Source organism: Morone saxatilis, unplaced genomic scaffold (assembly GCF_004916995.1).
Source record: "Morone saxatilis isolate NCDOM2014 unplaced genomic scaffold, NCSU_SB_2.0 Contig24, whole genome shotgun sequence".
NCBI classification, from domain to species: Eukaryota; Metazoa; Chordata; class Actinopteri; family Moronidae; genus Morone; species Morone saxatilis.
In genome coordinates, this window is record NW_023339807.1 from 6,894,468 (window position 1) to 6,921,354 (window position 26,887).

At 39.5% G+C, this 26,887-nt stretch overlaps 1 protein-coding gene across 1 annotated transcript in view; it reads right to left on the reverse strand.

Moving 5' to 3' along the window:
- LOC118335574 (zinc finger protein 236-like) overlaps positions 1-26,290 on the reverse strand; it is a gene marked incomplete at its 5' end in the record, with an annotated part of 56,597 nt that extends 30,307 nt beyond the window's left edge. The window contains 16 exon segments of the mRNA XM_035671929.1: positions 149-291; positions 3,688-3,789; positions 4,873-5,105; positions 5,320-5,580; positions 6,495-6,627; positions 6,839-7,042; positions 7,950-8,222; positions 8,520-8,697; positions 9,558-9,731; positions 10,942-11,064; positions 17,992-18,164; positions 19,619-19,749; positions 21,121-21,299; positions 21,421-21,585; positions 24,355-24,494; positions 26,085-26,290. Of these exon segments, the coding sequence (XP_035527822.1) occupies positions 149-291; positions 3,688-3,789; positions 4,873-5,105; positions 5,320-5,580; positions 6,495-6,627; positions 6,839-7,042; positions 7,950-8,222; positions 8,520-8,697; positions 9,558-9,731; positions 10,942-11,064; positions 17,992-18,164; positions 19,619-19,749; positions 21,121-21,299; positions 21,421-21,585; positions 24,355-24,494; positions 26,085-26,136 (2,664 nt within the window).
- Between the last annotated feature and the right edge of the window lie 597 nt (positions 26,291-26,887).

Consider the following 26,887-nt stretch of genomic DNA (forward strand, 5'->3'; position numbering starts at 1 on the left):
ATATCTATATATATATTTATATACTAAAAAAAATTATGTGATACTTTCATTGATATATATATGAAAGCTGCTTTCTAAAGCTGAACATTGAAGTCCAACTGAAGTGACTGTAGGTAAGGGTCAAAGCCCAGAGGGGTCCAGAACTCACCACCTCAGCACTGGAAACGTGGAGCAGATTTGGGGGGTGATAGCTGGAAGATAGGGCCTGAGACTCCAGGGTGCTGGAATCCTGCAGCTGCTGAACAGTGGAGAACTGGGACTGATTGTAGCTTGATTCAGTGATGGTGAAGCCTGAAGGGAGCCAACAGAGAATCATCACTCTCTCCACTTACTGATCATATTTAAAAAGGTACTGGCACTGGTTGATTGCAATATTAGCATGGAATCAAAATAATAAACTGGCTATTTAATTTTAAACGGAATAATCAGTCTACAGTGTTTGGCTAATTCACTGTGCAATTACATATTTAGGAAGTGCCCTGGTTCCCTCGACAAAAAGCCAGTGGGATTTTTCTGTTGAGTGTTGGATTATTGCAGAATATAAGCTCTATTGTGAACAAAAGTTTATAATAGTTACTATATACTAGACTATAATACACGTTTTGTTTATCAGGATATTCTTCAAAAATAACTACTACTTTTATGATTTTTCAAGCGTAAATGCAATCGCCACAAGTAAAAAGTTAACATTAGGCTACAAACAAACTGCACCACGTTTGCACGACTCTGTCACCACCACTAAGCTGGCGTAGTGACGTTTAATGTCACAACATGTTAACAACCTTTGCAGTCTCATTTAGCATCCACCTTTTTAAACCACATAAAAACTTTAAAATTCATGAGTTGGGATATTTACTGATGTATTTTTTGTTCTGGCCAGGGGGATCTCTTAAGCCTATGTTAATCACAGATATCATTTAAGCCGGCATCTAACCAAAAGCCAATTCAAAAAACCCATTGACTTTGAGACGAGAGAGCCAGAAGTGCAAAAATGCTAACTCATTCCTGCAGTACTCTATATAGATACTATAATGCAGGTTTGCAAGCAGTGGAAGAATTTAAAATAAAAACACAGACCAAAAGTAAACCTGAAGAAGCAGATACCTGATGTCCCAGCATTTAACAGTGAAAATGGATATTCAACTCAGCACAAATGCAGTTGATAAGCAAATAAAGTACAAACCTTTCTCTCAGCAAAAATAATCATTAGGAACTATCAAATTTAGGTGCACGTTTGTGTTTATATAAATTCTGCACAACACAGCAAAATAACAGGCAGAAACTTGGCCTGCCAGCAAAATGGATGGCTTTCATTGATTTTAAATTACTGAACTTTGAGCTCAGTACCATCATTTATTGACACCGTTGACTGCTGACACTACTTATTAACCACCGTAGGGATTACAGCCTGCAGTGGAAATATGATGTACAACCTTGAGTCTGTTATTGAAAGAAATGTGTGCATAAAGGGGGAAAAAAAACTAAATAAGACATTTTTGTCACCAAAATATCTACAAAAGTGCTGATATATCGTTGATCAATAGACTATACAGCATAAGTATTACTGCAACCTAACATTGTGCTCATCAAAAAATATATAAATACATTGTTTGCTGATGTTATTGCTAAAAGCAGGTAGGGCAGATGCTACATGTGACAGTAGCTAGTTATTGGATCAAGTATGAACAAAAGGTTGTATGTTGGGATAACAGCATCACTACCGATGATAAGAACAGGACTACAAGCTTCTACAATTGTTGACTCGGTTTTGGAGAGAACCATATGGGGAGTTCAAACCATGATTCAGTTTGAAGGTCATGCTTTTAAGTGTCTGTACAACGTTTGGGATGTCACGGCACTTGTTTCTTGAGGTATATGTTGTGTTTTTTGTGTTATTTGCCTTTGTTAATATTATAAAGTTTTATTTCATATCTCTCGTGTGTTTTTATCACTTATGTTCTGCTTTTTATTTATTATTTGATTGATTGTATTAATATATTGTTTGGGTATTGCAATTTTCTTTATTTAGTGGCTAGTTGGGCTCCTGAGCTACATTAATGTTCTCTTGGAATATGTGTGTGTTAGTACTGTGGCATGTAGCTGTTTGACTGTATCGGTTATTTGTTACTGTGCATGGGTAGCCAAATGCCTAGTTCACCCCCTGGGGATTAATAAAGTTATTACATAACATGCAATTACAATTCAGTTCACTTTTATCCAAAACAATGAGAGCATTCAGACCATGTGCATTTAAATAAATGATCTATCTAGTGGCTTGAGAATACTAAAAGTATCCTTTGAAATTCTGTGTTTTAATACTAAATTTCAATTCAGTCTTTTAACTGAAATTTATAAATGAGAAATTCAAAACATATGATTTCAAATTTGGTTCTTTCATTTTCTTTCAAAATTGTGGCCACATCTGATTATTTTGGAAACAAAAGTAAACACTCCATAACCCACAAAGGGAAACAGTCCAAAGCTCCTTTTTGTGATTTCTTAACCATGTATAATGTTAGCAGAGTGGCAGTCTGGGTGCTCATTATTCATACGTTCTGTGGCAGTTGAAGAGACACTCATTTTGCTGCAGTCCCAGTACGTGAACCTCAAAGAAAGAACAGCACGTGCACCTCTGAAAGTGGAGCTGCACCAATTTACCAAATAAGACCAAAAAATAAGTGGGATGACTGTTGTGAACACAGTATGTCACAAATAACAAAACAATACAAGGTTTCCCACATGAAAGCCGAGACATCAGTGTCACAGCTTATATCCCTAACAACTATATAATAATACTTTAAACATGACAGTTGAATACTAGGGGTTAAAATATGATTGGCTGCTCAGGAGTCATCCTGCCCAGGCACATGAAAATTTGATGACACCCGAGGCCATATGGTCCTAAAATGATGAAATTCCAGGTCTGTTCTGGACAGATAAATAGGTTATAGTGCCTCCTGAGGGAACAGAAAAGGTGGATCTGCCTGACAGATGTTTGCTGTCAGTTTGCAATGCTGCCCAAAATCCACTATTCTGATTCCACAGGATCCAGGCTGCCAACAACAGTCAGTTGGCATGATGGGAACTTGGAGGAGCAAAGTAGCAAGCATATGTTAGCACTATAGTGGATTAAGAGTTATACAATGGAGTGGGAAGAATGGAGACACGAGACACTTGGTACATGTAATATGACCAAATTAACTGTTCTGGTAGTTGTGGGAATTGTAGTGATTCTGGCTTTTCTCCCACAACCAACAACTGCTGTCTCTTCTGACAGCCTAGTAAGCTGAAAGAAAGTTTATTCCATCACTAATGTTTTAGTTTGATTGATTTATTTTTAATGATAATCTAAAGTGAGGGATTTCATTACTAATGAGGTTTCTTGAAGCCAACATTTGCTCACTGCACAATCAATAAACTTTTACAGCAGAAAACCCTGCAGGAGTAATTACTGGCATGATAAAGTGACTCGCTACAGCTCATTATCTATCACTTTTCAATAAGAAAACATATGTTTGGCACTATACCAATACTTTCTACTTCTTTGTCTAGTATAAACACACACACAGACGTGTACTTTCATGCACTATGAACACAATAGTTTCAAAATTGTTTCTGTGAAAAAATCCAGAATGAAAAAGCCTGCATGAGTGAAATGGGTGAGACATAAAGTGTTTGTGTTTGTACCTTGGGTTAGAGCTTGTTGGTCAAAAGCGGGCTGAGGGAGTGTTGGTGTCTCATACTGGCTGATATTCTGAGGCAAAGCATGTTGGGTAGTCACGTATGAGTCTGTCACCACAGAGAAAGAGATGCACAGCGATACAACGGGTCAGTCTGGCACTCACAAAAACAAAAACTGTTAGAAAAGGCATTTTCATTGTTCTGCATCTAGTAAAAGTTAAAAAGGTAATATGTACTCAACGTGTACGTAAACAGCAGATTACTTTAAACACATTACAAACTACTCTTGTCCTGATGTTATCACTGGGTCCATTGTTGGTGTGTTTGCCCACTGCACTTCTGCAGGTCACTTATCAATACAAATTGTCTCGCTATCACTTGAGAAATAATTGCCTATATGAAACTGTACAAACTGTGCAGAGAAGAGGTTCATAATAACAACAACAACTTTATTGTGAAAACTAAGAGAGAAAATAGGGATTATTAGGCTCATTAGATTCAGAGCAGCAAGTGTCACTTTTGGGAATGATAAGAAAATACTACACTTTATGGACCGGTCTCCTCCTTTACATTTTAACACTGTACATCCTTTGTATGCAAGTTAAATTCCAGTCTATACACTATTAAAATGTCATGAAATATAGATAGCTGAGGTGAAGAGTACTGAACCTGACCACAATTGATGCATTTTAAAACTGAGGTAGGTTGGTGTTGAAAGCCAATTCAAAACTAACCACAAACAGTTCATTATGAAAAACATCTGCTTGGTTCTGAAGGACAGTGTGATGACCTCTATTTCCAGAGACCAGGTTCTGGTCTTTGTAGATGGATTGCTGAAGCTGGAGGTAGTGTACTTTGCCATATTTGAAGTACAAGGGGGCTTGTATACTGAACAAACAGAAGTTGATCAGCAGGACACTTTTTGATCTTTTTGTACTTTAAGAATTTCTTCCAACTTCAGTGAGATATATCATCTCTTTGTTGTCAATTTGCATGTCTTTGTGTGTGTTTTATGTCTATTTGTAGTCATGTTGTGTCTCTTTGCGGTTGTTTTGCATCCCTTTGACTTGATTGACTTTCCAACAAATAACATTACAGTCACTTGATACACACGCGCTGGCCCTGTACCCAGTAAGCTTGCATCCATGATGTGCCACCCCTGGCCACCACTCTGGCTCCACCCCTGCTTACCTTCACCTTGAACAAGGGGTTGGTCAGTCAGTGGTGCCTCCAACGTCACTTGTTGACCTCCATTCACAACTTCTGTCTGGCCCAGTCCCAGCATGCTTTGTTGGTCTGCTGAGGTAGCAGACGGTTGCTGGAGGGAATCCCCTTCTATTTCCACCTGAATATCATGGGCCACAGTGCTCCCTCCTAAGTGGTCTTCTGTTGACTGGGGCTGCAGCTGCTGGGCCAGTTCATATCTGGTTTGGCAAAAGAAGGAAGGCAGAACCTTAGATTTAAAATAATGATTGATGCATTTGCTTTTTTAATATATTTTATATATAATATTTTTTTCTGACCTTCTGGTTTGTATACAACTACTTTGTCACTGCATATCTGATGCTCCAAAGTACGTGCAAAAAGCATAAAAACAACAAACGCAACCACAAACAAACACAGTAACAAAGCCCAAACCTGTGTGTTTTCATGTGCTTCCTGCAGTTGGGTGATGACTTAAAGGTCTTCTGGCAGTAAGGGCACATGTAAGGTCGCAGGTCGCTGTGGGTGGTCATGTGGCGTCGCAGGCTGCCACTGGTGGTGAACGTGGTGTCGCACATCAGGCACTTGTATGCCTTTAGGCCTGAGTGGGTCCTGATGTGAGCCTTGAGGACTCCTGAGGAGGCGAAACCCCGACTGCACTGCACACACTTGAAGGGCCTTTCTCCTGTGTGAGACCTGGGTTGATAAAAGGGGTGGGAAAACTAAACTAGTTAGGCATAAAACTATAGATTCAGTATATTGTTTTAGGTAGGACACACAGTATACAGCAGTAGCATGTCATACAAATAATGTATTGTAAAATATGAGGTTTTGAGTAATGCTGATATTTTAACTTGAAGTAATTTATATTTATAAATGTGGTAATATTTATACTGAAAACCCAACATCTTCAGGACAAGGTTTATATCTAGGCATGGTTTGGTGTATTTGTTTTTATTTATTATATTAAATATACATTATTACCTGGTCCATTTGAATCAAATCCCCTGGCATTAAAAAGAAAAAAAAAATATGTTGCGGTTCTGTTCATCAGTGAATCAAGGGAACTGTCACTAGTGGCAGATATGGATCCTCTGTTTGAGCTACAACCCATTACTATAAACCTCCCAATAAAGAAGACGAATAAAGAGGCGCGACTATCTAAAGGCACTGCAAGGATGACAGCGCTATTATTTAGATAAAGCTCTCAATATTGAAATGAAGACGAATGCTGGGAGTCTGTTATATTGCAAAGGCTCAAAAGTTCAACGAAGATACATAGATCAGACCTGCTAAGTGCTAAGTGCTACTTATCATTCTTAGTGCTGTTTCAATGTCCTATTTTATGCATGACTGACTAAGTTGAAGTCCTTGTACTCGTTAGTCATGTCAGGTTTTAAAACAAGCCAGTGATATAAAGGTATATATATCGAAAGGAACTATTAGGTTTCCAATAATGAAGAAGTCATTACTTGCAGAGTGAATAGTCTCACTTTTTGGATCAATGTGATGTATATGAGAAAAAAATTATCAGCAGATTAATCAAAAACTTTTTTTTGGGAAACTTTCACATTATGTACTTGACATGCAGTGTTATGACGAAGCTTTACCTGACATGCTGTTTCAGATGGCTTGATTTCTTGTAGGCCTTACTACAGAACTGGCACTTGTACGGCCGGTCGTTGCCCATCACCTCCAGGTATTGTTGGAAAGCCAAACGAGGGTTCTGGGATGGGATGAGGCCTGTTAAGCAATATGTGAACAAGCAACATGTGGACTTCCATGTGAAAAGACAATTCATTTTGTGCAGAAAACACACAGCAGCAACGGGACAATGCAATCCACTTAATCCCAACGATCAGTGAAAGAGTGTGTGTATGTTTGCAATCGTGAACACAGACGCAACACCATCCCCCATGTGTATACGCATGTGCCTGTCTACACGTGCTCTTACCAAAGTCAGTGATGAGGATGGGTTCCTGCAGGGGGATATCAGGCAGAGGTAGGTTACTCTTGGACACTTTGGCTTTGTTGGTTTTTCGGGGAAACTTGTGCTTCTTCTGCTGTAAGCTTTTGAAGTGAGAAGCAATGTGTGTTTTCCTGTGGCCTGATGTACGAAAGATCTTGTCACAGTGAGGGCAGGGGAAAGGACGGACACCTAGGAAAAACGGGGAAAAAATAGCGCTTTTGGAGAATTAATATTTAGAGAATTACACTGATTCTGACATATGTACTTTAATACAAAAATCAAAAGAATCTTAAAAAATAAGCTAGAAATAACATAAAAAACATATCAGAATGTACTGTCCCTAAGCCAATCTTTATAAATAATATGAAACTCACACATAAACCAAAAATGTAAGCAAGCTCATATAATTTTATTTAATTTTTGTCTACAAAAGGTTACAAAGCCTTTCAGTTAGCAGGAGACAGTATAGATTTCTATGAAACCACATTACAGCACAAGGAAAGAGACAAGGATGGAACTGTTCAGCACAAAGCCTCAGTGAGAAATACAGCTGAGAACATATTAATCAAAAGCCTTAGCTTAGAGCTAACACATAACCGGAACTAAAGTAGACACCTAACATAGACACTGCCATTACATAGCAATTAGAGAGACAAAATTATTGCACATAATGATTAAACTGTTACACAGTTTTGTTTACTTATACTAATGTTGACATTTTATGTCCAGGGGATGATTCTTTAAGGTAATGTCTCTAAGAAGCAAAAACATAATGATTGCAAACACATAGATGCAAATCAGGGCTCTAGCTGTAGCAGCACCACCACTATATTTATACAGGTCCAGCTTTTGTAATTTGCTGTATAATTTATTTAACATATAGCTGAATATTAAATGACAGAGGCTGCCAGGAAACTGAAAACATTACGATGAATGTTTATGTATGTCTCCTTTAATTTATGCACACAGTGTACTGTTTAACAGGTGTATGGTGTGACATGTGTAATAAGCCAATAAAGTGAAATAAGTGCACTCAAATGTTCATTTTACTTTGGCTTTAAATGTAACCGTTTCATGAAGTGCACCTGCTTCTCACCTGTATGCAGACGCATGTGTACTTTCATGCTGCCAGAAGTGGAGAAGCACTTCAGACAGCACTGACACTCAAAGGCCTTGATACCCGTGTGCGTTTTCATGTGTGCGGTGAGGGTACTCTTGACAGCAAAAGCTCTGAAGCACTGTTTGCACTTGAAAGGCTTCTCGTGGGTGTGGATGCGAATATGGCGAACAAGATCGCTGGGCTTCTTGAACTCCTTGGAGCAGTATGGGCAGCCATGCCAACGAACACCATTCTCCTCCCTGATGGAGCCTGGAAAGGAAGGCAGAGTGAAGCAGCCGTCCAGTGTTTCTGTCAGTCGACAGCTGCAACTGAAAGCTGTTTTCATTACAAATTAATTGGTCATTACAAATCATTAATCGTCCATTTTCGATGACATATTTTCTTATTAACTCTGAACAGCTGCCAGCATACATCATTTTATAATTAAATTGACACATATAAGATAAGCATGTATTTTTCAAGCTGCAAATATTTGATTTAATTAATTTAATCAGTTATTTTAATTATAATTGACGGAGTTTTTGTGATACTGCGTAATCCTTCTACCTGGCATTTGTATAGGTTTCTTGAAAATGCTCCTTTTCTTCTCCCTGGCTGGTTTGTCAGGGCCTTGTACTTTCTTGCTTTCTACAGCGGCGCCCTCAGTGGTCTGGTTCTGCGACTCCCTGGGTGTGGCGTCACCCTGCGGCTGAACCACACTCAGCCCGCTGTTCTCCAGAGCTTGCTACAGAAATAGAACAGAAAACTCCACTGCTCAAAAAGGCTTTCAACGCCAGGCAAATGTTACAGCAATGTAATCCTAAAAAAATATATACTACTACCTAATCATATAGGGAATTATAATTATTATATTTTCAACAATTTGAGGTATGGCTTGTAAAAAATGGAAAAATATTGACAAAAACTGGCCAAAAAAATGAAGCCGTGGTCCAAATCTCAGTGATAATCACATCGTTTTGTGTTGGAGACTGGAGGCTCTATTCAACTCTCCAGCAGTACTCATTTATAAATCCTACAGGTCCAAATTCATTATTATACTGTCTCCTTCTCCCTGGATGGATCATTCCACCGCTGTGGAAAATCCTGCCTTTCAGTCACCAAAGAAAGGCAACTTGACAGAGCATATCATTTGGGTTTAAACAAATATTATTTCAGGGACATTTTAGAGAGTTTATGGAAAACATTTCTTCTTTTCATCTCTTTAAATATATTCCTAATGTGGGCCCTCACATCTCCATCTAAATCATTTCCACATAAATGGTTCCACTAACATTTTGAGATCTAAACGGACAATTGCTCCCGCCTCTGTCCCTGATTGCTAGCCCCTCACACAGACAGAAAGACAAGGACAATTTTCCAAATGATGAGTTTTTGTCCATTCTCATATCTTACAGAGTGCATGTTACACTGAGGCTTGGAGCTAAAGCAGTGCGCTCCTTAAAGTCTTGCTTTAAGATTAATATCTGACTCATATGCTGCAGGTTAGGTCTGAGGCATGTGGTTCCAGTGAGCCTGTGGGAGCTTGAATACTACTGAGTTTTCTGATAATCTTATTCATTTAGTGACTAAATGTCATTTGCTCACTTGCAGGATGTCCTGGTTGATGGCAGTTTCCATGGTAATAGCTGGCTCTGGAGGTTGAGGCTGGGCTGTCTCACCGCTGACCTGTTCAGAGAGCTCTAAAAGTTGCTGGATGACATCTGTCACCCCCTCGCCGCCCTCTGATCCCCCAGGAGCCTGACCTGTCGTCTCTGTCTCCTATGGGAGAAGAAGAGAGGGAATGGACCGAGAAGGTGGGAAGAAAGAAGATGAGGACTGATGTGACAAAGGGCCATTCACAAGACCAGGACATGCTATCATTTGAAAGCTGACTAATTTTTATTAGGGGCTCTGTGGAGCATAAAATTAGCAGGGCATTGGGCATTAGTGAACAAAATGTTAATTAGTGTCTACATCTTTGTGAATCATTGACACTTTGACATATAAATATAGATGGTGGCTATGGTTACATATACAAGGTTGATGGTATGTGGATATGAGGCATGCAGCATTTTAACATCACTAAACTGCAACTAATTATTAGTAAGTAATCCCCTACTAATTACCAAATAATGTCAACAACGTATTCCCCTTTTTATAAACAAAGCCATCACTGAGAGGTTTGAAAGGCTCTATGCTGCATTTTACACTGTATGTCAGGTTAGACTAGCTTGATTCATGGCAGACTGGACATTGTTTTACAGCATAAAACTGGAAGAGAGTGATGTTCTTTTAGTGCAAACGAAGCTGAAGCTTTTAGAGTTTTTGGCAATAGGGCATGGTGAAAGTACCAAAATACCAATTAAAAAATAACAATGCATCATTATCTAACAATTCTCTAATGAGAAAGATAAAAAAAATAAAAATAAAAAGATCTTTTGAAAAAGAAGCAATGGCTTATTAAGAAAATACAGTTACAGAGACGGAGCCTCGTACCAATCTTGACAGTAGACTTGTTTGCAGTAAATAAAGCAACTAGTGAAAATCTGTCATCGGGCTAAAGTATACCTGTGGTACTCTGTATCTGTCTCTGTTTCCTAGAATAAGTAGATAAAAAATATTTTTATCTCCTTTTTGAATGAGAGATAGCGGCTTACAACTTAACACAGGAAAAAGAAAGTTAAAGCAGACAGGGAAAATTAAAAGTCATCCAAGTAAGACATATTAATTCCACAAAAACTATTTTAATATGGCAGTAAGCAATCAACATTACTTGGGAAATGTTAGAACCTTAATCTCTATCTGTGACTAAAAACTGCCACTGACGTCAGTGCTAACATAAATTGCAACTAATTGTGTGGCAAGAACTGTAGTATGTCTCATTAAACGCATTCACTGGGGTCAAAAGAATGAATAATGATATACTCAAAGCGGATGCTGGGCAGTAACAACCTTTTTGTTCATGTTTTTCTGCATACTGTTATCTTACCGGAGTGCTGGAGGGCACCTCAATAACAGAGATGTGCATCTTGCTGATGTGGGCATTCAAACTGCCCAGCTTCTTAAATGCACAGCTGCAGTCCATGCACGGGAACAGCGGCACGCCTTTAGTCTGTAAGAGAACATAAAACACAAACAAGATATTATCTATGGCTGCTGCGTGTATGTTTGTATGTATGTTGTATTTCAGAAAGAAATTATGATATTATTTCCTCCTATCGCAGTCCCAAGCAAAACAAGTTTGTTCAGCAGTGGATGTGCCTGAGTAGGGATGCAGAACCAGGAGCATTTCAGACGGATTATAGACGAAGTAGTACCAATTAAAACAAGGATCAGGATCTCCATTTCATACAGTGACTAGTTGAGATTATCATATCTTAAAGACAGATACATACTGCATTTGGTCTGTCCTCATTAAGTCATAAAAATGTGTCTGAAGAAGGGTGATCATCAGAAACTGGTAAATACCAAATAAACTGAAAACATCACGTTGCAGTTGTAAAATACGGATGCCAGACATAACCTTCATTGTTTGCTCTTGTTAGTAGTCTAGGCATGAAGGTTTTATGAAGAAGTTATATGGATATTTTTGCCTTTTGTCCTCCATAAATTTCCCAGTCAAATACAGCTCCTTGTATCTAACTCAATAACTCAAGAGTGTGTGCTTTCATTTATAGGTATAAATTATGAGTGCTTACACCCGTTGGACAGTCATTTATTATGATCTACAATAACATTATGTGGGAGTAAGGAACTGTTCTTGTGTGAATATCACTAATGTAGCGCTTCTGATTTATTATACACTAATGTAAACAACCTTTTAATTACAATTGTAACAAAAGTCAATCTTACTTATAAGTATCAGTAGTGTACAGTTCAGTTCTTTGACGACCACTGAGTCTGAAATGGGTGTTGACTTTTGGATAGATAACACTGGAGTTTGAACTTTTGGGGGACACAAACGTCCAGAACAAGTACAGGGACATTTGATTGGGTTTGGCAGAGTTTTGGAGTTTCGACTTACGTTTGGAGACTTGTAGAAATTAAGCAGCGAACAGTAAGATGCTGATGTAAGATAGGAAAGAATAGTTTGGAAAAATGAAACCACTGAGAAGACATCCATAACTGAAATACAACAAGGGGTGAGTGGAAACCAACATTTTAAGTCATGTTAAAAAAAAATAGTAAAAAAATGATAAGGCAATGCAAGAGCAAAATCCATAAAAGCAAAAATCCATACGAGCAAGTGGGACTTTTTGAGTGTGAAGCAAGCATGGGGAAGTTGATTGCTATTCCATGAGGGACAAAGCAGTGAAGTGGAAGATGAGTGTCAGTGCAGAGGGATTGTTTACAGGAAATGGAGAGAGTTTGTGAAGAAAGGTGGCTGAACTCCAGAGCCACTAGAAAGGATGCATCTGGAGTATGTTTTTGAGAGTGTGAGGGCATATAAAAGAGCACCGGTAAAGAAGGTGTTATCACCGTCATGATGATAGCTTTGTGGCAGCTGGGTTCAGAATGAATGTGCACAGGTGTAGAACATATGTGAAAGATGGCTGGACACGGGTGGAGGATCATTTCTCATGGGGACATGATGTGTGTTTTTTACTGAAGTGGTGATCATTAAGTAGGAGCAAAGGACTGTGAACGAATGGAGAAAGGTGGAATAGATGTCATCAGAAGGCAGGTGAAGAGGGAAGGTAGAGACAACAACAATGGTGAAAACATCGGGACAGAAACCAGGTCTACAGAGAAAGAAAAGGAAATTGAAGGCAGCAAATTTAGAAAGATGGTTAGGATGGGATAAAGTTTTTTTAATTTTAACTTTAGAAACATAGATTAAAAATCCAGACCCACAGTTTTGCCAGTACTAAAGCATTATTCTATTGTTAACCACATAACTCTAGTTATCACTGGTGTCAGCAGTAATGCAGCAGTTGTACTGGACCGTTGTGGTGATGAGGGAGCTCAGCCAGAATGCAAAGCTCTTGATTTACTAGCCGATCTATGTTCCAACCCTCATCTATGGCCATGAGAGAGTTTGCAGGTACAAGCGGCTAAAATGAGTTTTCTCCGTAAGGTGGCTGGGCTCAGCCTTAGAGACAGGGTGAGGATCTTGGACATCCTGGTGGGAGCTCAGAAAGGAGCCACCTGAGGTGGCGCAGGAAAAACGCAAAATGGCACTGTCCTAGCGGGAGCCTGCTCCGGGTATTACTGTCGGTTTTTAGTTGTTTTGTAGCTTGTTTTTTTTTCTATTGTTGTATTTTATTCTTTTGTATTTTATTGTAGCCTATTTAAATGTACCTGTCTGTCTGTCTGTCTGTCTGTCTGACTGATTAGGATGACTCCAGAGTGCCTTTCCAGACACATCCAGCTAGGCAGAGACCCCAGGGAACACCCAGTACTCGCTAGAGAGATTACATGTCTAATCTGCTCTGGGAAAGCCTCGGGATCCCCCAGGAGGAGTTGGAAAATGTTGCTAGGGAGAGGGAGGTGTGAATACCCCTGCTGTAACCTGCTTGTCACTGCAACCTGACCCCCGGATAAGCGGAGGAAAATGGATTGGATGGATGGATGGATGGAAATTTGAAAAGTTGAGTTAGAATGGCATATGGTTTTGTTTTGTTGTATTACTTGTATTTCAAAAACATAGAGCAAAAATCCAATTATTCTATTGTTAACCACCATAAAATTATATAAATAATATCTAAAAATGTGTGCTCACTTGGCTCAAAATAGCAAGTGCAAAAACAGCTTAAAATGTAAATTGTCTGGAAGGGAGTTCTAGCTGAAGTTCAAGCTCTTGAAGCAGTCAGTTTTCATGTTAGATCTGAAGAAGTGAAAGAGTGTTAAGTGTCTGTTCAAGAGAAATAACCAAAAGTAGATGAAATCAGTTGAAGTGTAATTGCTGAAAGCCTTTCAACAAGTTTTTTAGAAACGTAAGAATCTATTATTAAGAATCCAAACCCACACTCTTGGTACTGCTAATGCATTACTTTATTGTTAACCGCTATAAATAGCATAGTTGTGAGGGCATTGGTAGCACAATATGCATACAAATGCAACTGCACACTCAAACTTATTTGTCCATCCCTTTCTGAGATGCTGTGGTTTGAGGAAGCAGTTTGAAGCAAATGCAACTTCCATAATTTCACTTAAGTGGGGATTTTTTTGTGAGTTGTAGTTTTATAAATGTATCTACTACCTTGTCATGAAAATAAGCAAAGTTACAACCATTTGTATGTTTGACTTCTATTCTGTAGCTGATTTTGGTTTGGTTGTTTTCCTGAGCTGTAGTACCTGAAATTGAACGTTTTAGATGCAATTTTGTCTGCAGACAGTGTGATTGCCTGTACATGCTTACATCCTACACGACCAAACATTTTATTGGATTTAAGTGAGATGATTTTACCCAAGTATGAATCTGTTCATGAAATCTATTGCGAATAACCCTGACCATAATTTATTCATTAAGTCAGTCAATCATAAGGACAAACTCTATCTGGAACAGGACAGCTGAAGAACACTTGTTAAAATTGGATGCATTATTCAAATGGTCCTGCTGTTTGGCTTTCCAGAAGTAATTCAATCAACTGGCCCCATCACAAGCTTTTAGCGTGGAATACACAATCATGTCAACAAGTGAAAATTAAAATATCCACCATTCAATTCGTTCATATCTATTTTGTTAAGAGACATAGAGAAAGTATAATTTGACCAATTGAACACCTGAAAGAAAATGATCAAGTAACATTTCACTTGTGTATAGTGGGTAAAGGTGGACTGAAACACAGTAGATGGGGCAGAACTAAGCTTCAAATATGTGCTTGAAGGCATTAATACAACCCGACAGCTCATCAGAGAGAATTAAGTGTGAAGCTTTTTATTCAGACTCAATTCATTCTAAAAGAAACACCATTAAAACACCCCCACTGCAGAAACAAAAAAAGAGGCGTGTGGACATGTTTCTACAGTTGTTTCCCTGTGTTTCTTCTTCAAAAGGTATAATTAAGTCAGTAGCTTGAAACTATTTTTAACAGATATACAGACAAGGTGGAATCTCGACCACAGAGTATAGATCAGTGAAGTGTACCTTATTGCATTGGGTATATAGTCTCCATTTAGGTGCACATTGCCTAATGAATATTACCTGTATGTAGCGTTCATGCACAGTGCATCTTTGAGCAATAAAATGTACAGTATGTGAACTGTATTTTAATCATTTCTATTGATTTCTATTCTGCTTCCTAATTTGAGATGTATGTGGTTTACTTTTTCACACTGCCCATTAAATCAAACAGCTTGTGTAAAGATTAGAGATTGTGGTGAAGAGGTTCTATGCATGATAGGTGGACAGAAATTGCTAACTACATCATTAGTCCTGGCCACCATTGGTTTATTTTGTAATAGGCTTTCAAAGTATGGGACACTGCTGCCTATCAGATGTGAACATCGGTCTCCTCATACCCAGAAACCCTTGTGTATTTGGGTTGTTTCCTGTGGCACAGATTACATTCTCAAATCAAATGCAGATCTGTCAAGACATATTTGGTGCAATCCAGTTTTAAATTATATTGTTTTCACAGTAATTCCTCCCGAGGTCTTATACATTGCTTTGAACATGCTTAGCATTAAATGATACGATAACCAAGTTCTGCCCTTAATGGGTTGAATGAAGCCAATTCTCATTGCTATTCTCAGCTACTTCTCTTCAGCAGGATTCTGGGTAAAGTATTTACCTTGCCTGTCAGATTCTATGAATTTACAGCAGCCAAGCCAAGATGACAAAAAGGATGACAAATAAGGAAGAACCCCTCTGTTAATGTGGAACTTATTTACCAGAATAAGATCCTTAAGTGTAGCTTAAGTGAGCGCTGGAAAGATATAATCAATATCATTTGAAATCACCTTGGATAGGTTCAAACATTAGCCTGACTGGGGTACAGTACTTCCCCCTGTTTTAATGGGGTTTACTAAAGGGACTACAGCCATGCTAGCAAGTCTCTTAACCTGTACAAACGCAGAGTGATTCTTTGAGCTAAACGCCAATGGTGCACACTGACGATGCTAACATGCTAATGTTTAGCAGTCATGTTTACCATGTTCGTTTTCGTCATTTGCTTATTTGCATACACAGTACAGTTGAGGCTGATGGGAATGTCATTAGCTTTGCATTTAGTCATATTCCAACTATTAATATTATTTAGTCAAAGTCATGTTAGATTTTTTGTTTCTTAAAATTTCAGAAGCCTAACTGGTAGAAAGAAAAAAAAAGGTACATTCATTTCTCAGCTGGCACTGGCAGTAGTCAACAAAATTAGTGTGGAGCTTGGTGTGCAAACACAAAGCATCTTTTATACTTTAAGGCTTTGTTAGCTTTTTGATAAAATGCACAGGTACTGAGGATTGGGGCATATCCACTGATGGGGGACCCACTGCACCTCCTGTGATGGAGACCATTGTGTTGCTTTACAATCAGGCTGCCAGAGAGCTGACCCAGTCCAGACTTTAACCACATTATTGGAAGCAATCATCAACTAGGTCACTATCACTCCACCCGTTAATGGGCTTTATTAAAAAAAAAAAAACACCAAAAAGACACCCACACACGGGAGAATTCATTATCTGTCAACACGTACATTTGGGCACCTAGGGGAGGACTTTGATGTGTATAGCTCTTCTGACCTCTTAACCACAGCTTGGCACTTAGAGGAAGTGACCTGGGTGACAGAGCACCGCGAGAGACCAAAGTCCAGGCTAAATTAGGATGGATAAATCGGGAGGGCTCTTTAAAATTGGTGGCTGTGAGGTGCTTACAAAAGAGAAGAACCAGATGAGGAACAAAGAGCTGCAATTTCATCTCAATCCCTTTCCAACAAACAATATGGCAAGATGTTCTGCTGCATTGAATGTAACAAGCTGTGAACAGAAGGGATGGTAATTTAGTGCGAGTGAAAGAGGTGTACAAAAAGAAACCGAAATATCTCGGACAACAACCCAAATAAAAGAAAATGATAGTGAATTACCAAAACCTGGTAAACAGCTTATTAAGTCTTGTCTAAAGTATCTGATATTTACTCTCTGAGATGAACAGCAGTATGTGCAAGTCTGTCTTGACTGTCTTAAGGCTATGTAGTTTTTGGGTTCTTGCTCTAGTCTTGGTTGATGAAGACAGGGAGCATCTTTGCAAGCAAACAACAAACACTGGACTATTAGCACTCATTTCAATTTAAATGCACACTTTTGCTGAAGCCGTTCAGATTGAGCTCAGCCATACACAACGGAAACACTTACAGATCAGTGTGGTTTTATAAAATGTGTAGTGCTAGTTAGTTAGTGAATTAAGTGTTATGGTTTTAATTTCCATGTAAACAGAAACACACACTGCAACAATTTTGTCCAGTAGCTGAACCTCATTAGCCGTTAAATGAAAGTCACGCATTTCCTTAAACAAATCCCTTCATTCAAGTATTAAATGAGACGAGAACAGATATTTCTAGAAATTTGCCACAATAATGAAACTGCATTCATATAAACAAAGGTTTCACTTGTTTAACAGGTGCTCTTTAGCAGATGATAAAAGCTGACAGGGAAAATCCTCTCGGTTGTTATTCGACTGAAATCAAATTAGTAAGATGTATTTCTAATTGTTGATCAATTCCAAGAGGATTTTGTGAAGATCCAAGTAGTGCTGGATGTGTCTAATTTATCTTTCCATTTCAAACAGTGATGAAAATGTATAATGTGCAATCCGGAGATGTAATCTAAGGTCACTTCTATTCCCCTACTTTCAGTCCTCCACACTGCAAGAACACTGACAGTAAGCCCACTGCTTCACTTAAATTAAAACCTGCACAAAATATGGATGGAAAAATAACTGGTGAAAATTTAAACTGTTTGTTTTGGGATACCTTGTGTTAGTGCTGTGATACACACTACCTAATCAAAGTTCACTCAGTCACACAGACATATTTCCATCACTGTATCTGAGGTAGTAAATATAATATATATAGTATTAAAACCTGTAGTACTGTGCTCTTACCTCTGAATGAACTCTCTGAACGTGGGAGTGCAAGTTCCCCTTCTGGGAGAAGGAAGCAGGGCAGAACATGCAGAGGTGAGGTTTCTCTCCAGTGTGTCTCACCATGTGAGTCTGCAGCACCACCTTCTGGTTGAAAGCCTTGTTGCAGTGTGAACACTTGTAAGGCCTCTCACCTGAGGGGAAACGCACACACGGGTCAAACTGCTGCCATTAGGATGCTGGAAACACTGATGGCAATTTGACTTACCTGCAATTTCGCCAATCTCAATTAATGACTTTAATTTATTAAAAGGTAAATAGTGAAGTCTAAGGGTAAATAATGGGGGTTCTTTAAGATATCCTTGATAACTACTCTCTATTGTTAAAATCCTATTACTTCTAGTAGCCTGTAAGGCTGATTACAGCATTGGATATTTAAACCAATAAATGACTGCGACTTTGTTTAAGCAGAGACATTCACTTTTAAAAAAATGTATTGACCCCAGTGTTTGTTTTTTACTAAAACAGCTGTTTCTTTCTTATTATTTAAAAAAAAAATTACAAAAACTAAATGTGATGAAATGATAAACACTAAACGAGTGTAAATCTCATATCTTAAACATATTACATTTATATCATCATGTTTGGTTGTATCTTTGTTTTTAGCACTTTTTTACATTTAGATAAAAAAAGACACCCTGGTTGTGTCCATCTTAAGGACAAAAACAAATTACTACAAATTCCCCAAGACTGTTTTGTAGCAGTTCATCCTGCAATATCAGTGATGAAAATATCTCATTGTACCAGTGAACGCAATTCTGTCAACATGGTACCAACACAGTCCTGATTGTCAGGACATTGACTGGAGTTCATATGAGGAAACAGCTAGAGAGAGTAAGAGAATAAGGCATACCGTGTGTGTGTGTGTGTGTGTGTGTAGTCTCCCCAAGCGACTCTTCACTTCATCAGCTTAAGAGCTGTTTGAGATTCGAGGCACAGAGGAATCAACTCCATCCACCATTAGTCACCCAGCCAGCTAACCAAACAAATGAACATGTGTATGATGTGTAAACAACATGTGGGTGGAGGCTGCAGGCTATATTACCTGAACCCAGACTGGCTGAACAAGCATCCACACAACAATATTAGAATTTAAACAGCATATCGAAATTCTTCCCACATGACATTTCTGCGTGACAGCTGAGTGATGAACTGAGCTGAGCCCCTCAGAAACGGAGGGTGAGTACCGCAAACTGCTCAGGAGTTGGTGGTCATGGAATTAACCGAGGAAAAACTTAAGTTCAGAAAGACAAATGTGAGACTTCAGTTATATAATACTGCCTAGAATTAAGTGTAGGGGCCATAAAGAAAAACTGAAACCAAGAAACAAAACTGCCAACTCTCCTGTTTGTGCCACTGCTGCCCACACACCCGCACGCTCTCCTGCAGCGCCCACGACCTGCGCCAGCGGAACAGCAGGCTACCGAGCCCCCACCGAGTACAACCTGGTGCCAGTGCCCACCCACGTTAGAAAACATCAATTCAGGTTTTGTCGAACGGGCGAAACAACACCGCCCACATCATTACATTAGCTCCACGTAACCTAAACACGTCATCCCTTTTCAGTGGTTTTTTCCCCCCCACTCACCTGTGTGTATTCGTATGTGCCTAACAAGCTGGCTGGGCTTTTTGAAAGCCTTTCCACAGTGATGGCAGCTGTTTGTGAACCCACTGCGGTCAATGTTTTTCTTGTAGTTTCTGGAACTTGAATTGAGCGGCCTGTGGAAGGAGTAAACACAAAAAAATGTCAAATTGTTTTTTAGGCAAAGTAAGTTGTCTAGCACTTTTCAATAGGATCTAGAAGAAAAGAAACACGTTGCAATATAAAAGGACACATTAAAATAGGTATGTAGTTGGTTTTGCGTACCACAGAGAGTCATCTAGATGAACACAACGCTGATTATTATCATTCAGTTGCTTTGCTGCTTTTAACCCTTGCAGGATTCAATATTGTTCTGCTATTAAAAACATTTGTACTGTAGGAAAAGCCAAACTGTTCACTCAATGGGAACGGCTAACGTACCAACTCTTTCATGTTTCTTTTATTATAACGATTAAATAGCAACTGACACAGTGACAACACAAAATGTATAATTTACAGTTAGATAGAAAGAAATTAAAACATTTATGCTTCCAAAAAACATTGTTGTCACTTAATGGGAAAACCAATAATACATTCAAAAGTGGTGACTTTAAAGTACTTTCGTATGAGATTGTGCTTGATTAGTCAACGCTGTCATTGTACAATCAAAACTAACCAAAACCTCTTTTATACTATTTTTTACACTAATACACATAGCAGGGTTTTTATATGGCAGGATCTTGCACCACAACATATAGCTACATGCCTCATCTGTACACTGTGGATATATGGCACTTGATCATGTCAGTTGTTTGGGTATTGTGTGTGGACCTCACTGGAAGCCTTGCAAGTTTTACATCAAACCACAGAGTTTAGAGTTGATAAAGCGTTCAATGCACTAGTGAAATCCTCCCGTGTTCTGTTGCAAGGCTCTTTTTTTTTAACCTTGGTTCTAATGTTTAGCTTCCACTTACAGAGAGTCTGCACACAGCTTTGAGGACTGCTGCCCTTGCGTTGGCTTATTTGGGCTTTTCCTTGAGCTAATAAAAAACTGCCTGCCGTGTTCAATTCATGAGAGTGAATGCGAACGTATAAAGCTGCAACTTTCTGTTCATTGAATGCCATGGCAGACTGCGCACATAAATGATTTAAACCACTAACATTGCCAGGAAAATGATTAATTTGTGTTGAAGGGATTATACTCAAAATCTTCAGCGTCATTCTGTGAAATCTGCAATGAAACCTGCTCTTTCTCAGCTCTACAGAACTGCTCACACACCAAAAACTATTTCACAAGAGTAGTTTTTTTCTGAAAGTGTTAGTGTCTCTTGATAGTCTAACTTCTGTTTCAGATGTACTTCAGAGTCTGTATATTTTAAACCATAAATTTCCTAGAACAAGATCCTCAAGGTTGCTTTTAATAGCTGTTGGATTCATTTTTAACTTCAAGCAGTTTTCCTCCTGACTTGTTCAAACGAAATAAATCAGCTTCTACAACCCGGCCTGACCTCATTTTGACGTGACTCTTCATGTGCTCCTTGAGGTGCGCGGACGTCTTGAACTCCTTTTCGCAGGTCTTGCAGGTGTAGACCTTGATGCCCGACAGCTCTTTACGGTGCTCGTCCAAGTGCAGGGAGAGCTGGCTCTGAAGAACGAACTCATCTCCGCACTCTGCACAGATTAAATTCTGCAGGGTCGGCGCAGCAACAGTGGTAGAGGAGACAAAACAGAGGAGAACAAGTTCTTCCAATCATGTAGCAATCGCAAATCAATGATGAGTTTGACGTCTGATCGGTCGGCTGACTAACCTCCTCCTTCTCGTGCAGCATGACATGAGATTTGAGGCTGGCGATGCGGGAGAACTTTTTATTGCAGACCGGGCAAGTGAAGTCGGACGTGGTGTGTGTGGACCTGTGGAGTGTGAGGTTGAACTCCACGTTAAACGTCTGTGGGCACTGGTCACATCGATGAGGCTGAAAAGGGAAGAGAGGACAAGTTAAAGAAGGTAGTGAATAATGTAAGTGCAAACGATCTCGGACGTCTCCCCGTGCAATCCAGTGCTTGCTGCTCTTAATTCTCCCTCTTGGTGGAAACAGAAGGATTCACTGAGGTGCTACCTTAACTGACTTCAACAGCTACATTTGCTGTGAACCTTGAAAGCTGCCTCCCCACACACTCCCCCTGTTCTACTTAATAACAAGTCCCCTAGAACAATGGATGGACTTCTGCAAAGTAGCAGGTGTGTTAAAACATATTTCACTTTATCATCCAATCATAAACAATTTTTTATGTGTTTTAGGTGGCTCAGCTTCAGACGGAGGGAAAAACAGAAAGAGAGAGAAGCCACAGTGATATACAAGTACAGAATATTACCAGATTATTTGCCGCTGCAAATGGCGTCCTATTATCGTCTTTTCATGCCAGAAGAGGTGGTCAAGAGGACAGACAACATTCCTGTTCAAAGCAATGAGTGAAGAACCTAGCTCCTAAATCCTAGATCCTAACTAGGATCTCAAAAAGGGGAGAGGCTATAGATGTGTGTTTTAAACAAATGATAAACGGGGATAAGAGGGCCCACTTACACTCTGAGTGGTAACTACTCAAACACAAATTAAGAACTACAAAAACCTGCATTACTCAACAGGAATTCACGCACATTCACGACAATCATCTGCTGCTCCTTGGAGGAATAAGCCCCCCCTCCGAGTAGCCACCAAAAGCGGTAAACACATCATCATACTGTACCTTCACCCAATAGTTTAACACATGACAAAGCACGGAGTGGCTCTGAAGTTTAAAACGGATAGTAGAACCCTCTGACTCATCTGGTGACTCAGTGGGTGCTCACTGCGAAGATTCAGGTCTTCGAGTTGCTGTGGAATGTATTTTAGGATGTAGAACCACAAAATATGGGGGGAGGAAATGGAAATTCAAACAAATAGCCACTGAAACCGATTCACTAATTTTGGCCAGCAGCATAAAAAATTTGCTGTGATTCAACATCCATGGGAAGAGGGTGTAATATTTACTGTGGTATTTTCAGACGCCAGCCAGTGGGACGGGGTGGAATTAAGCAACTTTGGTCCTTCTGTAGCCCAATTTCAGTTACACTTCTGTCCGCTATAGCTGCTCCGCAACAGCACAACACAACTTGAATGACTCACAGCAAATCCGACCTTGTGTTTTATGACAATGATAATTAATCCAAATGTTATCAAAATTGCAATATGGCCACATGCAATATCCAAATTCTAGACAAACAGCATTATAATGAAGCACTGTAGTCCTGCAGAGATACCCTGGCCAGCAAATCTTGCTTCCTACATGTAAGAAAACATTAATGTTTGCGGACCCCAACAAGTGTCATCATGATTTTGAAAATTGTGATGCACAAATGATCATTCCCACTCATCCTGAATCATACAGCAACCGCAATATCTGTCACAATAATTACCTAATACATTTTTTTCCATATTGTGCAGGCCTAATTCACACATACTGTAGTTAACCTTATCGGATAAACATTTTAGGAACTACCAGAAATCTTCCACCTTGATTTGTCATTCATCCAGGAGTCCGACTATGTCACTGCAGTTCAACAATAGTTCCCACTGTTCAAAGTCCAGGAGCTGAGAACATGTTGTGCTTGTACACTCCACTGCTTTCCAGACACGGCACAAGACATGTCTTACACCGCTCAGCATCGGGTCTCATTCAGCAGCAGTTTATTCAATCCACTCAACTGAGGCTGCGCTCGTTTACATCTTCAGTATAAGCAAACACCTAGTTAATTGAAAACATAACCTCAGTTCTTGATGAAGAAAATATGGGAGAACATTCACCATGATGCTAGTAGCAGCACATTTCAGAAGCTTTGGAAGCACCTGGCACCAAATACTGTGATTGGCAGATGAAGTGGAGACTTGTGCCGAGTGCCAAATAAACAATGGCATCTACGGCAGATTTTAACTTCCACATTGTGAAAAATCATCAGGGCTGAAAAAGAAGACACTAAGACACTAGGTTGGCCCAAATCCATCCTGTGGGTGGGACACTGTCATCTGCTATGGGAGGTGGGTTACGCTCCTCACCTGAACCAAGATGTCATGTGAAGACTTTTCTCTTTTCCCACAAAGTACTGAGTTTTTGTTGCGCTTTGTAAAAGGTAATCCACAACAGGTCAACTGCCATACAGATGGAGCCTCCTGTTCCAGTAAAGGCTTGGTCACGTCTCAGTTGGCCAGCTGCACTGTGACAACTGCTCTGGTACATATCCTGTGGTTCCTGGCTTGGCATTGTATTGTAGCATCTCCCTGAACTTCTGGTTGCTAGAGGCATCAAACATGAGCTTTTTCAACCAAACTGAATGTGAAAAGGTTGAAATCTTGAAAACTGCTCTCACTGGTATTGGAAATGCCAATAAGCAATTAGTCATTGCACATTTACTTTGATAGATCTTGCCTGAAGTGTAATTACTATGTCAGAGCATAATGACAACTACACTCAAGGTGGCCTTAAACAAGGCACTTAAATCTCAACTGTTTCAGTGGAGCTGTTAAGAGGCTGATAATAATAATAATAATATTAATAATAATAAGAGAAAATAATAATAATAGTGTGATTCGACTGGGCAGCTACCAGTGACCAACAACTGGATGCAGTTATATTGGCCAGATTCAAGATCTCTATGTGTGCAGTTATAAGAATAGAAACGATTGTTGACACTTCTGTGCTGTGCTTACCTTATCGTTGATCTCATGTTCGCGGAGATGCTTCTGCAGCTGGCTCTCAGTGGTAAAGATCTGAGAGCATATTGTGCACTTCTTGTCTTTGAGCTCTCCATCACTGAAACTTTCCGCCTTAGCATCACTGGGATCCGCATCTGATCAAGTACAACAGAGGACACTTCAGTATCTTAATTTGATTTAAGAGGATTGCGATGGAAAAAGAACAGCTGAAGTAGATATGATACAGTACATCTGCTACTCGCCTTTTCAGCTACACAGCTGCTGCATTCAGTGGCTTTATGTTTAAAAAAAAAAGTGTCCAAAAGCAAGGGTTTGTGGTTATAATATTTTTATTTCCATCCTATCATATGAGTGTTCTCTGAAATTTCAAAGTAGCGGTAGATGTTGATGTGGACACACTATGACTTGCATATGAATTTATTGTTTGTTAAAGTGGGGGTTTAAATACTTAAATGAGTTCCAGACAGGTTAGTTTCACTACACATGAGAAAAAAAAGACTCAAAGAATTCATGACAATGTCTGTTCTGACACAAGTTTTAAATTTCATCACATTGAGATCCACATACTGAAAAAATTGAAGAACACCACACAGAGCGGAAGGACATGACCTGTTAATGATAAAGATCAAGCAAACAATGACAGCAACAGAGCGTGTTTTTGACAGATCAATCTACTCTTAAAAATACAGTGAAACCCCTAAAATGTTTGTTTTTTTATTCCTGATAGGGTGGAAACATTAAGTATCACGCCCACTAAAATAACAGTCCTTTATTGAATGTTATAAACATGACAGGTATGTGTCTGCCAGCAACATTACGTTTTTAATTCCGATTTGCAAATGCATTTTCTGTCTTGTGTAAAGAAAATAAAGTTCTCTTATATCATGCTTGTCTGTGAACCTGTTGGGGTGTTTTAGACATAACTTTTTACATCGGTATTCAACAGTTAGCTTCCACACGCCCATTTTGACCGTCACAGGAGAAAGCATTGCAAAGACAGTATGTGGCTGATTGATCTGAAATCAACCCACTATGAGATGTCAATACAGCACTGACGTGAGTGCCTTTTGTTTTTGCTCTCGACCTTACATCCATCCGCGGAACCGTGTGTGAACGCTGTTAAGTTATACAACTAACGTGTCATCATAACTGAGCCAACCTAAATATTATAATGCGGCGATGACACCAAAAATGCCAGCAAACTGAATGCACCCACATTACAACACATCTCAATGCTCCTTCGGGTCTTGTCAATCCGTGGCCGTGCACAACGGACCCATCAGCAGCTGGACAGCCTCGCTATAGTGCCTCGCAAAGATACAAATAACAATGGCCAACATTTTGGCGAGTTAGCCTCGAAGCTAACGGCGGCAAAGCTAGTTAGCAACAACGAGCTAACGACGAATTACTAATAAACGAAGATTAAGAGTAAAAAGCATACATTGACCAACACTAAACAATGCCGCGGTTCTCCTCCTCACAGACACCAATTTAGACTGGAAGCCAATAAGAAGAGGCACCGAGATGTTATTAATATCATTCCGCCTCAATCACTCCTTCGCCGCACAAAGCAAAGCCCACCCGCAATACTATATCCGGGGACTATATACACTACATTGAAGTGTTATTATAAAAGATACAGAGACGTTTGTCCAAATAATACCAGGTTATTTGGATAGCCCAAAATCTGCATTTTTTATTCGTTGCATTTTGGTACTTGTTACCTGTTTCGTCGCTGCTTTTAACTCTCAGTTTGCGAGGCCGGCCCCGCGGCATAGTTCCAGTACTCAGGGCGGGTGTGCTGTGAACGATTTGCTTTTCAAAATGGCGACTCGGTCATCCGTAGACAGCATCGTACCCGTGAAGACTCCCAGCTGCACGGAGTAGGGAGACATCTACCGTCTGGTTCCTTGTACATGCACCTTCAGGTACACATACAAACAACAACTTTTTTGTTTAGTACTTTTTTGTTGTTCTCAATTACTGAAAGTATAAGTTAGGAACATGTATACATATATATTAAAAATGTTTTTAGGAGAAATAATCACTGACGGTATATGGCACCTGGAGCTATTAGCTGTATATAGACCCTCAGGTGCCCTAAAGCCGAGTCTGTTTGTTTGTGATAATGCAGCACTAAAGTACATTAATAACTGATATAATAAGGCCCCAGGGGTCCACTGCATTATTATGTGCACTGTCAAACATATGTCATAATTCACACCGTGCATATTACTAAATACATTTCTGTTTAACCAGGGAATTAATAACTGTACTGTACTAAATACTGTATTTGCCCTGAAGCCCATGTATAGGCCTACAACAGCAGATAAGTGTAGGATTTAGTGACATCTAGTGGTGTAGTTGGGGGATTGCAACTCCCTCGCTTGACTCTCCCCAACAAGCGTGAAGGAGAAACTTCACCCATATCTGGTGCCAGTGTTTTCATCTTCCTCTGGGCTGCTGTAGAAACATGGCGGTTCAACAGCAGACTCTATGGAGGGCGACCTGCAGAGTCTGTAGATAT